This window comes from Dendropsophus ebraccatus, chromosome 6 (assembly GCF_027789765.1).
Source record: "Dendropsophus ebraccatus isolate aDenEbr1 chromosome 6, aDenEbr1.pat, whole genome shotgun sequence".
NCBI classification, from domain to species: Eukaryota; Metazoa; Chordata; class Amphibia; order Anura; family Hylidae; genus Dendropsophus; species Dendropsophus ebraccatus.
The window spans coordinates 79,324,054-79,337,875 of record NC_091459.1 but is presented as its reverse complement, the minus strand read 5'-3'; the positions used below and the strand labels follow the sequence as shown (position 1 = coordinate 79,337,875).

Below are 13,822 nucleotides of genomic sequence, written 5' to 3'. Positions count from 1 at the left end.
TAGATTTATGTTTTTCATTACTTAGTGACATTGCTCATTTATTTAGCCTTTCTACATAGACTGCCAATTACATTTCTTGATCCTATTCCCATCCCTAAGCCGTGCCAGCACAGGGCATACTCTTCACATTGTGTAGAGTCTGTGTGACAGATACAATTAATACAGCCCACAATGTAACCCTCCACCCTTGCCTTATTGATATATGCATTACTTATATTTACATCCATATTTACCTTGTTTACATTGGCCAGAAACACCAAGCTGGTTGCCCATAAATCTTTTAGCTTGACGGTATCTGTGCAGATCCGCAGGCTTCTTTGTAGTTTTAAATTCTCTCCCCAGACTCCCAGTAATCCATCTTTGCTCAAAGTTACATAGCGGCAAGAACCTTTCAAATAAACTACTTTTTGGATGTTTTCCTTGTGAATTAATGGAAGGCTGCGAATATCCTTCCACTGGGGAATTACTGATGATTTCACTCGTTCATCTTTCTCGTAAAGCTCAAGCAGCATGAAGGATGTTAATTTGTCCCAATCAATGAAACCTTCACGAGTCACATCTATCTTATCAAATAAATTCCCGTATTCTTCTTTCACACCGCGCCTCACGGCTGCATATGTTCTCTCCATGAATTCCTCCTTGCTCATACATTCTGGCGGATTTAGCTCTGGGGACTGGGGGGAAAGACATATACATAACAATATTTTTACGAGCTGACAAGGACGTCGATTAGCGATATTACAATACTGTGTTATATTAAGAAAATGTAATAACATCATTACATTTGACATCTCTGCTACTAAAGGTCGACAAACTCTACCACCAACTTGAGTTTCTCAAAGTGGGCCAATATAATGTCCAAATCTGAATATTGATTCTGCCGTAAAGACTGTACATCAATGTAGGAATTGCTGAGTTAGCAAATCTATTCTCTCATCTACTTATCTCTAGCGAGAAGACTGGAGCCATGTTCTTCACTGTTCAATATGTATTAAATGAAAAAAGTTAAGTAATGTCTGAAACTGTTTCATAGCCACTGTATAATGGGTTCTCTGACAGTCAATTGATCAATCAATCAAGCCAATTCATAGAGTCAGCAAGGCCGGGGATGGCTTGTGTGTTGTCTGAACCATCTCACATTCTCAGCTCAGTGCAGGTTTGTCTGCAGGCTGAGGTAAAATATAATATAAAGTGTCTTTTTGTGTCTGTGTATTGGGGGGGTATAAAGTTATACTTTATACCCCCGTGTGCCTGAAGAGAGTGTATGGATAATGCAAACTCCAGTCTGTCACAGGGCCCCTTAACAATAATGCTTTATTTGTAGTACTAGCCTTCTTATATGGGGAGGAGAAATGGTCCCCCAACTATACCTTCGGCACTCCCTTTAGCTACATCCCTTGTCCCCATCGCTAATTTCCCATCTTTTCACGTCTCAGAAGTATGCAGTTACACAAGTACAAATATTGGTCATTGCGTGTGGGCTTGGTTTCACCTGCATGCGATGATCGGGATATACACCTGCCCACTTCCATCTCGGAAGGTATACTAAGAGATGTGGAATAACAGGAAGTTAGCACCCAGGAGCAGTAGGCTTGAGCATACTTTCCCTCCTAGCATAACTTCTTTAAAAACTGCTACCACTAGTAGTTCCTGATCCATTTAGCCTTAAATTGTTGCAGCATAAAAGGGGTACTCCGGCAAAAATCTTTTTCTTTTAAATCAACTGGTTTCTGAAAGTTATATAGATTTGTAAATAAACACTTTTTAAAAAATCTCAAGTCTTCCTTTACTTATCAGCTGCTGTATGTCCTGCAGGAAATGTTGTTTTCTTTTCAGTTTGACAGGGTGCTCTCTGCTGCCAGGAACTGTGCAGACCAGCAGCAAATCCCCATAGAAAACCTCTCCTGCTCTCGACAGTTCCTGTCTCGGACATAGGTGGCAGCAGAGAGCACCATGTCAAATTGAAATGAAAACACCATTTCCTGCAGGACATACATCAGCTGATAAGCATGGGAAGACTAGAGATTTTAACAATAGAAGTTAAATTACAAATCTATATAACTTTCTGAAACCAGTTTTGATGGAAAAATATTTTTCACCGGAGTACCCCTTTAACAGCCTCAGCTCCATTCATTCTTTATGGAAATGCAGAAGAAAACCAAAAGCTGAATTTGTCTCACTTTGACAGCTCTATAGATAACAAATGTAGCGGCAACGTGCGCATAGCTATCAGCTTTATTCAATGGGGATTTCTGGATCTCTATCTCACAGGGGGCTCCAGCGCTCGAAACTCCAAGATCTCTTAGTCATGCCTTATTCTAAGGGCAATGCCTATTTGAAAAAAAAAAGGTTGACTTTACAGTTAAAGGATAGATTTTTAGGCAATGGATAAGAGCCTACAACTGCTACTGCTGTTATATATCTGCTAATTCCAGACCTAAGCGACTAAACAGAGTATAAAAAAATAGAGGAGGAACTTTAAAAACCATGGAGAAGTTATTAAAGGGGTACTCCAGCGTGGGGGCTATTTTTTTATCTGGCCAGGGAGGAGGTGACTGAGAGAAAAGACATCCACTCACCTCCCCGGTTCCAGCGATGGGTCCCGTATCGCGGCGCTCTGGTCCCTGGCCGCTTTCTGGTGTCAGACGTGGGCCCGAGACATGACTTCTCAAGCCCGCTCAGCCTGTCAGTAACAGAGGCAGGATCCGTTTCAAGTCCGCTCAGATCCCGCCTCTGTCACTGACTGGCTGAGCGGACCAGAGGCGTCACGTCTCGGGCCCGCGTCAGACACCAGGAAGCAGCCAGGAACTGGGGACCGGAGCGCCGCGATACGGGACTCGCTGCTGGAACCGGGGAGGTGAGTGGATGTCTTTTCTCTCAGCCACCTCCTCCCCGGCCAGATAAAAAAATAGCCCCCAAGCTGGAGTACCCCTTTAAGTGATTCCTCCCAGCTTTTAGTGTTCCGCGACATTGCTGAACCCAAATGTTTGGCATTTGACTCCTGGTGGAGAAGTTGGATGCAGTCCTAGGGCTGCCAGGAAACTATGGATAGAATCTTTGGCTGTTTCCATGTTTTCCATGGCTCCCTAGGGCTGCAACTTCTCCAGCCACCGGGAGAGGTTTGGGTTTGGCAAGTTAGCTCAATACTACCAGTGTTATGCAAATTATGCCTCCTAAATTTGCAGTATTAAGGCCCTTTTACACGGGCCAGTTATAAAAAACAAGCGTTCCTAGAAACTGTCATTTGGATAACCAGAGGTTTATTGGCCAGCATTTTTATGGAATAACTACCACTTAGATAACCCAGACTTACACACTTCATTTTAAACCCCCATACCAACACATCCATGAATGAAATGGGCACAGAAGCTGTGCCATCTGTGGTGGGTCCCGGCTTTCAGTCATAACTGGGCACCCGCATTAATTATTGGGACCAGAATCACATTCCGATCCTTATAGTTAACACTATAGATGCTGCAGTCAAACAACGGGGAGGAATCTCCCTCTGTTCACCATCATTGCTCTGAAAAATAACATGCAAATGGTCAAAATAAGCCTTGAAGAGGTTAAAGGGGTTGGCCACTTTATAGCAAATTGTTCAGTGTAAAGTATTAGTAAGTGTACTCACAGCACTTACTGACAGTAGCACCCACCCCTCCTTCCAGGCTGTGCTGCCCTGCTCTGTGGTGATTCTGTCCATAAGATGGCCGACATGAAGGAGCATGTGACCATTCCCCGCCATCAGTTTCTACCACTGTCTGTATATGCCTATGGAGTACACAAAGAAAGGGACAATTCTGCTGCATGCTTCCCATCTTATGGACGGACTCACCACAGAGCAGGGCAGCACAGCCTGGAGGAGGGGAGTCTGATTTTAGCTCTATAAGGTACACAGGGAGCTGCTGTCAGTAAGTAATGTGAATACACTTACTGATACTGTACACTGAAAAAGTGACCAACCCCTTTAAGACTAATGTAAGCAATGTGAGTTCTGATAAATTGCCTCTAGGTCATTTTATTTTTTTACCACAAGGAAAACGATCATTTTCTTGTGTATAATGATAATCTTTTTTCAAGAGAAATCTGATCCTCTGGTGTGGACATTTAAAAGACATGCCTATGAATTTTGGTCATCAATGGACAAATATTCATCTATAAGTGGGAAACCTTCAGCTGATAATACACTAGTGATTTTTTATCAGTTATTTACAGTTCTTTTACTACACCCTTTTTAGAACCGACTGAGTATCTGTCAAACATGATGGATATATACCGTCACTGTCTGGGTGTAGGTGATTTATTCGATGGACAATAGATTAGCGCCAATATGCATTTGTCACTATTGTCATCATCTAACTGATCCAAGATTTATCTACATTTTGTCCCTGTAATAAATGATAATCACACTGACAGTACAGCCGGATTGACTATGGGTGATTAGTCATTGCACAGCTGCGGACCAGTGAATATATCTACTTTAATTCACTATGGGGGAGATTTATTAGACATGGTGTAAAGTGAAACTGGCTCAGTTGTCCCCGGCAACCAATCAGACTCCACCTTTCAATTTTTCAAAGTGTCTGTGAGGAATGAAAGGTGGAATCTGATTGGTTGCTAGGGGCGACTGAGCCAGTTTCACTTTACACCATGTTTAATAAATCTCCCCCTCTGGGTACACCCTTTACTATGTATAGGTAGACACCTGGTCCAACCATCATCAAAAGTTTCTGATGTGAAAACTTTACCGAGCTCTTGTGGTTGGTAACTTTAATAAAATAACAGGAACATTTCTTGTTTGTCTACTATTTGTTCACTTACCTTAAACAGATTTTGAATTTCGGTAAAATCCTTTATGCTAAGCCTGTTTTCAATTGATTCCCCTAGATGTCTGCCACCTTCTGAACTTTCTTCACTTGGCAGAGCGAGAGAGCTGGGCTGTCTTTCAACAACAGGAGGGTTTTGGCTGTTCATCTCTTCTTTCTTAATCAAGTCCTTTGTGTTTTAACACTCAGGTCCTGCATTATAAGTAGCGACTACCGATATAACAGTGCACTTATTAAAAGCTCTACTTAGTAACAAAATTGGTAGAAGTCAGAGACGTCTTGTTGTGCACCTCAATAGGCATGTATAGTTAGTATGTAACCAGTCATACTTGACAGTCGTCTTCAGTCCCTGGATTTCCGGTGTGTGGAGGTTACATGAATGGCTGTGCAGGAATGTTTTTGTCTTTATTTCCAGGCCTCTTGTGTCATAGCAACACTACACAGAGCTGGACAACACACTATGTCCTCTAACTGAACAAACACAAGGCTGGATACACTGCTGCGTGTGCTGATCTCTTGAAAGAGAATACCTTGTTGGTAATACAACAATCTAAGGATTCACATATAGCTTCAAATCTTCAAAATAATTTTTATTTTATTTCAACACCCAAAGTTATCACTGTGACCTTAAGCGGTGAGTGAATACATATATCTATATCATAAAAATCAAAGTCTGTCTGTCCTTCTGTCTGTCTGTCTGTCCTTCTGTCTGTCTGTCTGTCTGTCCTCTATAGACTTCCAAACGCCTGAACCGTTTGACCCCAAATTTGGCACACAGATACATTGGGTGCCCGGGAAGGTTATTGCGAAGGTCCCGTCCCCGCCAGATGTACAGGAGGGGAGGGGGAGGGGAAAGAGAGGCGCCCCATAGAGATGAATGGGAAAATCTCCTCACTGCACACACAGGTGATATAATTAGCTGCAGCAGACACGGCAGTTGGAGCCTTAGCAACCAATAGGATTACTGCTTTCATTTTCACAGGGAGCAATGGTTGCTAGGGAAGCTGCCTCACAACATCCACAGTAATAACTGGTAGACCCCCTACTCCATCTATACAGTACATGTATATACAGGACCCCCTACTGCATCTATACAGTACATGTATATACAGGACCTCCTACTCCATCTATACAGAACATGTATACAGGACCCCCTACTCCATCTATACAGTACATGTATATATACAGGACCCCCTACTCTATCTATACAGTACATGTATATACAGGACCCCCTACTCCATCTATACAGTACATGTATATACAGGACCCCCTACTCTATCTATACAGTACATGTATATACAGGGACCCCTACTCCATCTATACAGTACATGTATATACAGGACCCCCTACTCCATCTATACAGTACATGTATATACAGGACCCCCTACTCCATCTATACAGTACATGTATATACAGGACCCCCTACTCCATCTATACAGTACATGTATATACAGGACCCCCTACTCCATCTATACAGTACATGTATATACAGGACCCCCTACTCCATCTATACAGTACATGTATATACAGGACCCCTTACTCCATCCATACAGTACATGTATATACAGGACCCCCTACTCCATCTATACTGTACATGTATACAGGACCCCCTACTCCATCTATACAGTACATGTATATACAGGACCCCCTACTCCATCTATACAGTACATGTATATACAGGACCCCCTACTCCATCTATACAGTACATGTATATACAGGACCCCCTACTCCATCCATACAGTACATGTATATACAGGGCACAACAGGTATACCAAACTGTGACTGGGTAACACTGCTACACCAGACCTGACCAATACCGCCATACTGTGCTGGATAACACTGTCAAACCAGACCTGACCAATACCGCCATACTGTGACTGGATAACACTGCCATACCAGACCAATACTGCCATACTGTGACTGGATAACACCTCCATACCAGACCTGACCAATACCGCCATACTGTGACTGGATAACACCTCCATACCAGACCTGACCAATACCGCCATACTGTGACTGGGTAACACCGCCACACCAGACCTGACCAATACCGCCATACTGTGACTGGATAACAGTGCCACACCAGACCTGACCAATACCGCCATACTGTGACTGGATAACACTGCCACACCAGACCTGACCAATACCGCCATACCGTGACTGGATAACACTGTCATACCAGACCTAACCAATACCGCCATACTGTGACTTGGTCAGGTCTTATATGACAGTGTTATCCAGTCACAGTATGGCGGTATTGGTCAGGTCTGGTATGACAGTGTTATCCAGCACAGTATAGCGGTATTGGTCAGGTCTGGTGTGGCGGTGTTATCCATTCACAGTATGGCAGTATTGGTCAGGTCTTATATGACAGTGTTATCCATACTGCCATACTGTGAATGGATAACACCGCCACACCAGACCTGACCAATACCGCCATACTGTGCTGGATAACACTGTCATACCAGTTCGACCAATACCGCCATACTGTGACTGGATAACACTGCCATACCAGACCTGACCAATACCGGCAAACTGTGACTGGGTAACACCGCCACACCAGTCCTGACCAATACCACAATACTGTGACTGGATAACACCATCATATCAGACCTGACCAATACTGCCATACTGTGACTGGATAACACCGCTATACCAGACCTGACCAATACCACCATACCGTGACTGGATAACACAGCCACACCAGACCTGACCAATACCGCCATACTGTGACTGGATAACACCCCCATACCAGACATGACCAATACCGACACACTGTGACTGAATAACACTGCCATACGGGTAAATACAACCCTGCAGGTATACAGGACACTAGAGGTATACAGGACCCCAAAACTATACACTACAAGTGCACGGGACCTCCACAAAACTATATACTACAGGTATACAGGACCCCAAACTTTACACTACAGGTATACAGGACCCCAAAACTATATACTACAGGTATACAGGACCTCCACCAACTATATACTACAGGTATATAGGACCCCAAAACTATACACTTCAGGTATAAAGGAACTCCACCAACTATATACTACAGGTATATAGGACCCCAAACTATACACTACAGGTATACAGGACCTCCACCAACTCTATACTATAGTTATACAGGACCCTCAAACTATTTACTACAGGTATACAGGACCCCCGAACTATATACTACAGGTAAACAAGACTTCCACCAATTATACACTACAGGTATCCAGGACCCTCAAACTATAAACTACAGGTATACAAGACCTCCACCAACTATACATTACAGGTATACAGCACCAACTATATACTACAAGTATACAGGACCCCCGAACTATACAGTACAGGTATACAGGACCTTCACCAACTGTACACTGCAGGTATATAGGACCTCCCTCAACTATACACTATAGGTATACAGCCCCCCCAACTATGCACTACAGATATGCAAGACCCCTAAAAACTATACATTGTGGGTATAAAGAACCCCTCCAACTATGCACTACAGGTATACACTAATTCCACTGATTAACTCAGATAAAACAATACCTTTAGCTTGGCCTCATGGGCACCTTAGAACAAATCTAATTAACACACTGACACTTTATACCCGGGCAGCACCGGGTACATTTTCTAGTCTATATCATAAAAATCAAAGTCTGTCTGTCTGTCTGTCTGTCCTTCTGTCTGTCCTCTATAGACTTCCAAACGCCTGATCCGTTTGACCCCAAATTTGGCACACAGATACATTGGGTGCCCGGGAAGGTTATTGCGAAGGTCCCGTCCCCGCCAGATGTACAGGAGGGGAGGGGGAGGGGAAAGAGAGGCACCCCATAGAGATGAATGGGAAAATCTCCTCACTGCAAACACAGGTGATATAATTAGCTGCAGCAGACACGGCAGTTGGAGCCTTAGCAACCAATAGGATTACTGCTTTCATTTTCACAGGGAGCAATGGTTGCTAGAGAAGCTGCCTCACAACATCCACAGTAATAACTGGTAGACCCCCTACTACATCTATACAGTACATGTATATACAGGGCCCCCTACTCCATCCATACAGTACATGTATATACAGGGCACAACAGGTATACCAAACTGTGACTGGGTAACACTGCTACACCAGACCTGACCAATACCGCCATACTGTGCTGGATAACACTGTCATACCAGACCTGACCAATACCGCCATACTGTGACTGGATAACACCTCCATACCAGACCTGACCAATACCGCCTTACTGTGACTGGATAACACTGCCACACCAGACCTGACCAATACCGCCATACTGTGACTGGATAACACTGCCACACCAGACCTGACCAATACCACTATACTGTGCTGGATAACACTGTCATACCAGACCTGACCAATACCACCATACTGTGACTGGATAACACTGCCATACCAGACCTGACCAATACCGGCAAACTGTGACTGGGTAACACCGCCACACCAGTCCTGACCAATACCACCATACTGTGACTGGATAACACCATCATATCAGACCTGACCAATACTGCCATACTCTGACTGGATAACACCGCTATACCAGACCTGACCAATACCACCATAACGTGACTGGATAACACCGCCACACCAGACCTGACCAATACCGCCATACTGTGACTGGATAACACCCCCATACCAGACATGACCAATACCGACACACTGTGACTGAATAACACTGCCATACGGGTAAATACAACCCTGCAGGTATACAGGACACTAGAGGTATACAGGACCCCAAAACTATACACTACAAGTGCACGGGACCTCCACAAAACTATATACTACAGGTATACAGGACCCCAAAACTATATACTACAGGTATACAGGACCTTCACCAACTATATACTTCAGGTATACAGGACCTCCACCAACTATATACTTCAGGTATACAGGACCTCCACCAACTATACACTACAGGTATACAGGACCCCAAAACTATACACTACAGGTATACAGGAACTCCACCAACTATATACTACAGGTATATAGGACCCCAAACTTTACACTACAGGACCTCAAAACCATACACTACAGGTATACAGGACCTACACCAACTCTATAATACAGGTATACCGCACCTTCACCAACTCTATACTACAAGTATACAGGACCCCAAATATACTACAGGTATACAGGAACTCCACCAGCTATATACTAGAGGTATATAGGACCCCAAACTATACACTACAGGTATACAGGACCTCCACCAACTCTATACTATAGTTATACAGGACCCTCAAACTATTTACTACAGGTATACAGGACCCCCGAACTATATACTACAGGTATACAAGACCTCCACCAACTATACATTACAGGTATACAGCACCAACTATATACTACAGGTATACAGGACCCCCAAACTATACAGTACAGGTATACAGGACCTTCACCAACTGTACACTGCAGGTATACAGGACCTCCCTCAACAATACACTATAGGTATACAGCCCCCCCAACTATGCACTACAGATATGCGAGACCCCTAAAAACTATACATTGTGGGTATACAGAACCCCTCCAACTATGCACTACAGGTATACACTAATTCCACTGATTAACTCAGATGAAACAATACCTTTAGCTTGGCCTCCTGGGCACCTTAGAACAAATCTAATTAACACACTGACACTTTATACCCGGGCAGCGCCGGGTACATTTTCTAGTAATACATATATCTAAACTACACTGAGGAGTGGCTTGGTCATACCTGAAAAACATATAATGTAAGGATATAACTACAGACAAGTAAATTTTCTAAAATTAGTTTTGGTTTCTATTAGAATACAAGAGATACATCATACTTTAGATTTAAGAGTGTCTAAACAAAAAGTACCCGAATGCTCTAAAAAGTCATGTATTACACAGTTTTTATGTTTTCCTGTGCAGGGTACAGTATGGAACATGACAGACAATGTAAGAGATGTGTGACCATTCAGGATAGCAGCAGTACAGTATGGAACATGACAGACAATGTAAGAGGTGTGTGACCATTCAGGATAGCAGCAGCAGTACAGTATGGAACATGACGGACAATGTAAGAGATGTGTGACCATTCAGGATAGTAGCAGCAGTACAGTATGGAACATGACGGACAATGTAAGAGATGTGTGACCATTCAGGATAGTAGCAGCAGTACAATATGGCACATGACGGACAATGTAAGAGATGTGTGATCATTCAGGATAGTAGCAGCAGTACAGTATTGAACATGACAGACAATGTAAGAGATGTGTGACCACACAGGATAGTAGCAGCAGTACAGTATGGAACATGACGGACAATGTAAGAGGTGTGTGACCATTCAGGATAGTAGCAGCAGTACAATATGAAACATGACAGACAATGGAAGAGGTGTGTAACCATTCAGGATAGTAGCAGCAGTACAGTATGGAACATGACGGACAATGTAAGAGATAGCAGCAGCATAGGTACAGTATTAAACAATCTCAAATGTTTTCAATTCTCCAGATTTTTGGTAAATAAGTTTGCTTGTCATTAAATAAACTTTAAACAGCATTGTTATATACCTTAAATCCTTGCTTTGCAATCCTACAAAAATCGTTAAAGATATAATAGATGGAAGAATAAATAAACCTATTAATTTGAAATTCTTATTCAGGATTAAGAAAAACAGCTGCTTTCTTCCACAAATAGCACCAAAGCAGTCATCAGGTTATATACAGTATTACAAGTTTCTGTGTAGTATTGCAGCTGAATTCCTGAAGTATGGAGTTGAGTTGTAATACTGCACACAACCTGAAGACAGATGTAGGCCTATTTCTGGAAGACATCAGCTATGTTTCTCCAATCCTGGATGTCTGCCTTCCTCCAGAAACAATGCCACATCTGTACTCATGTTGGGTGTAGTATCACAACATGGCCCCATTAACTTCAGTGGAGCTGAGCTGCAACAACACACATGAAATGAGAACGAGAGTGTCACTATTTCTAGAAGAATATTTGTATATATTGTGCAATTCTGACATGTGCAGTTTAACTTTTTAGTTTTTTCAAAACAGAAACTTGCCCTTTAAAAATTCCTTTAACTGCAGAACAGGTTAGATCTAATTTTTGCTAACGTGAGAATTTTGATCCACCAATGTACTGAAATCCGTATCATTCAAGAGGACGTACAGTCAGGGGTCACTGCATAGGGGGAAGTTACAAATGCAGCACTGCCATCCCTTCCATTCTTCATGTTGGTGGGGTTCCAATGGCACACACTAGCGATATGCAATATTATGTGATGGTATTACCCCTTTAACTGATAATGATCCTCATTCTGGATGTTGTGTATAGAACCACTGTAGATCTACATATGTTCTTTAACGTACCTTTATATGTTTCTGTTTATAGAGGATTTTTCACACTGGATTTGTACAGAAAGACATTGTTTTAAGCTCCTTTAGATGCATCTGTCCATACATACAGCCCTCGGAGCCTGTACAGCAGCACATGGCCTCTGTGCATGTAAAGTCCGAGACAATTTACTAAACCCTGGTGCAGTGGTCCACAAACTTTTGCCCTTTGTAAACCACATTCATGTTGAAAGCCACATCAAGTCAAAAATGAAGGAGGATTCTTTTGAATCTGTGGTGTCTCAAATGTTCTTACATGGTAAGGGACAATACACAAACTTCTCATGGATTATAGCTATGTGTCACTAGTGTGATTGTAGAATACCAACCACATACATAAAACTAGTGGATGTTTTACACATGCCCATTCAGATTCCAGCCTCCCATTTCTAACCTGCACTCGAAAAGACACTGAGATTTACTAAGGGAAACTGCTATACTTTGTCTGCATCAGTTTATCTTGCTGTCAGATGAAGGCCAGTCCCATTAAACCACAGGTAGAGGAGATAATATGTTCTCTGAAGTATTCTACTAAAACCCAGAGGTACAATGTGAGATTGCCTATAGGAACCATAAAAGACTCCACAGAAGTCACACACATTTTGTAACTTAACAGCAGGGAGGTCAAGGACAGCAGATGCTCAGGATTCTTACCAGAGTGTTTTCAGAACTAAATAAGCAAGAATAAGTCTCTACACATAAAATGTAGCTCCACTAACAAAGATCTTACTGCACTATATACTGACTATACAGGTTCTCATGACTTTGCAACTGACTACAAATTGACACTCAACATGTTGTGGCTGTTGCCAAGATCAACTAGGAAAATTCCCAATGTTCTGAATTTCCAGTATTATAATATACGTCCACTTGTGATCCGTCAAGTAGCATTATGGGTAGGGAAATACCATTTAAAATATAACTAAGTTATATTTTAACCCCTTAAAGACTGAGCCCATTGATGCATGGATGTCCGGGTCAAATTAATACAATGTTCCTCCCCACCTCCTAAGAGCCATAGCGCTTTTATTTTTCTACCTACAGGGCTGGTTGGAATGTCATTTTTTGCGCCATGATCTCTAGTTTTTATTAATATATTGGTGTAACAGAAAAATGTATTGCTTTTTATTATTTTTTTTTCTGATATATAATTTAAAAAAATCTGCAATCCTTATTTTTTTTTTTTATTCGTTTATGCGGTTCACCTTGCGAAAACAATATTGTTATATTTTAATAGATCGGACAATTCTGCACGCTACAATGTATAATGTTTATTTTTTATATTTTTATAATGGGCAAGGGGGTATTTTAAACTTTAATGGGGGGGGTAATAAGGGTTTTAAAATACTTTTAAAACTTTTTTTACTACACTTTTTTTTTTTTTTTACACACTTACTTTCACTTTAAAACATGCAATCAATAGATTGCATATACTGATCTATGCTAGATCAGTGTTATCGGTGATCTATGCATAAAGCCTGCCTGAGAGCAGACTCTAAACATAGATGGCTGAACTGACAGGATGGAGGTAAGTGGATTACCCCCACCCGTCGGCACAAGCGATCGGGTCTCGATCACTCAGTGACAAAAGCTTGTTCTGTCACTGAGTACCTTAAACGCCGCAGTCGCTA

At 42.2% G+C, this 13,822-nt stretch overlaps 1 protein-coding gene across 2 annotated transcripts in view; it reads right to left on the bottom strand.

The window, feature by feature from the left end:
• WDR49 (WD repeat domain 49) overlaps positions 1-5,490 on the bottom strand; it is an 81,892-nt gene extending 76,402 nt beyond the window's left edge. For both annotated transcript variants that reach the window (XM_069973826.1, XM_069973827.1), the window contains exons 1-2: positions 4,819-5,490; positions 234-674 (exon numbers count right to left, since the gene is read on the bottom strand). In XM_069973826.1, coding sequence (XP_069829927.1) covers positions 234-674; positions 4,819-4,971 — 594 coding nt within the window. In that variant the 5' untranslated portion in view covers positions 4,972-5,490. The remainder of the gene's footprint in view (positions 1-233; positions 675-4,818) is intronic.
• Positions 5,491-13,822: the final 8,332 nt, after the last annotated feature.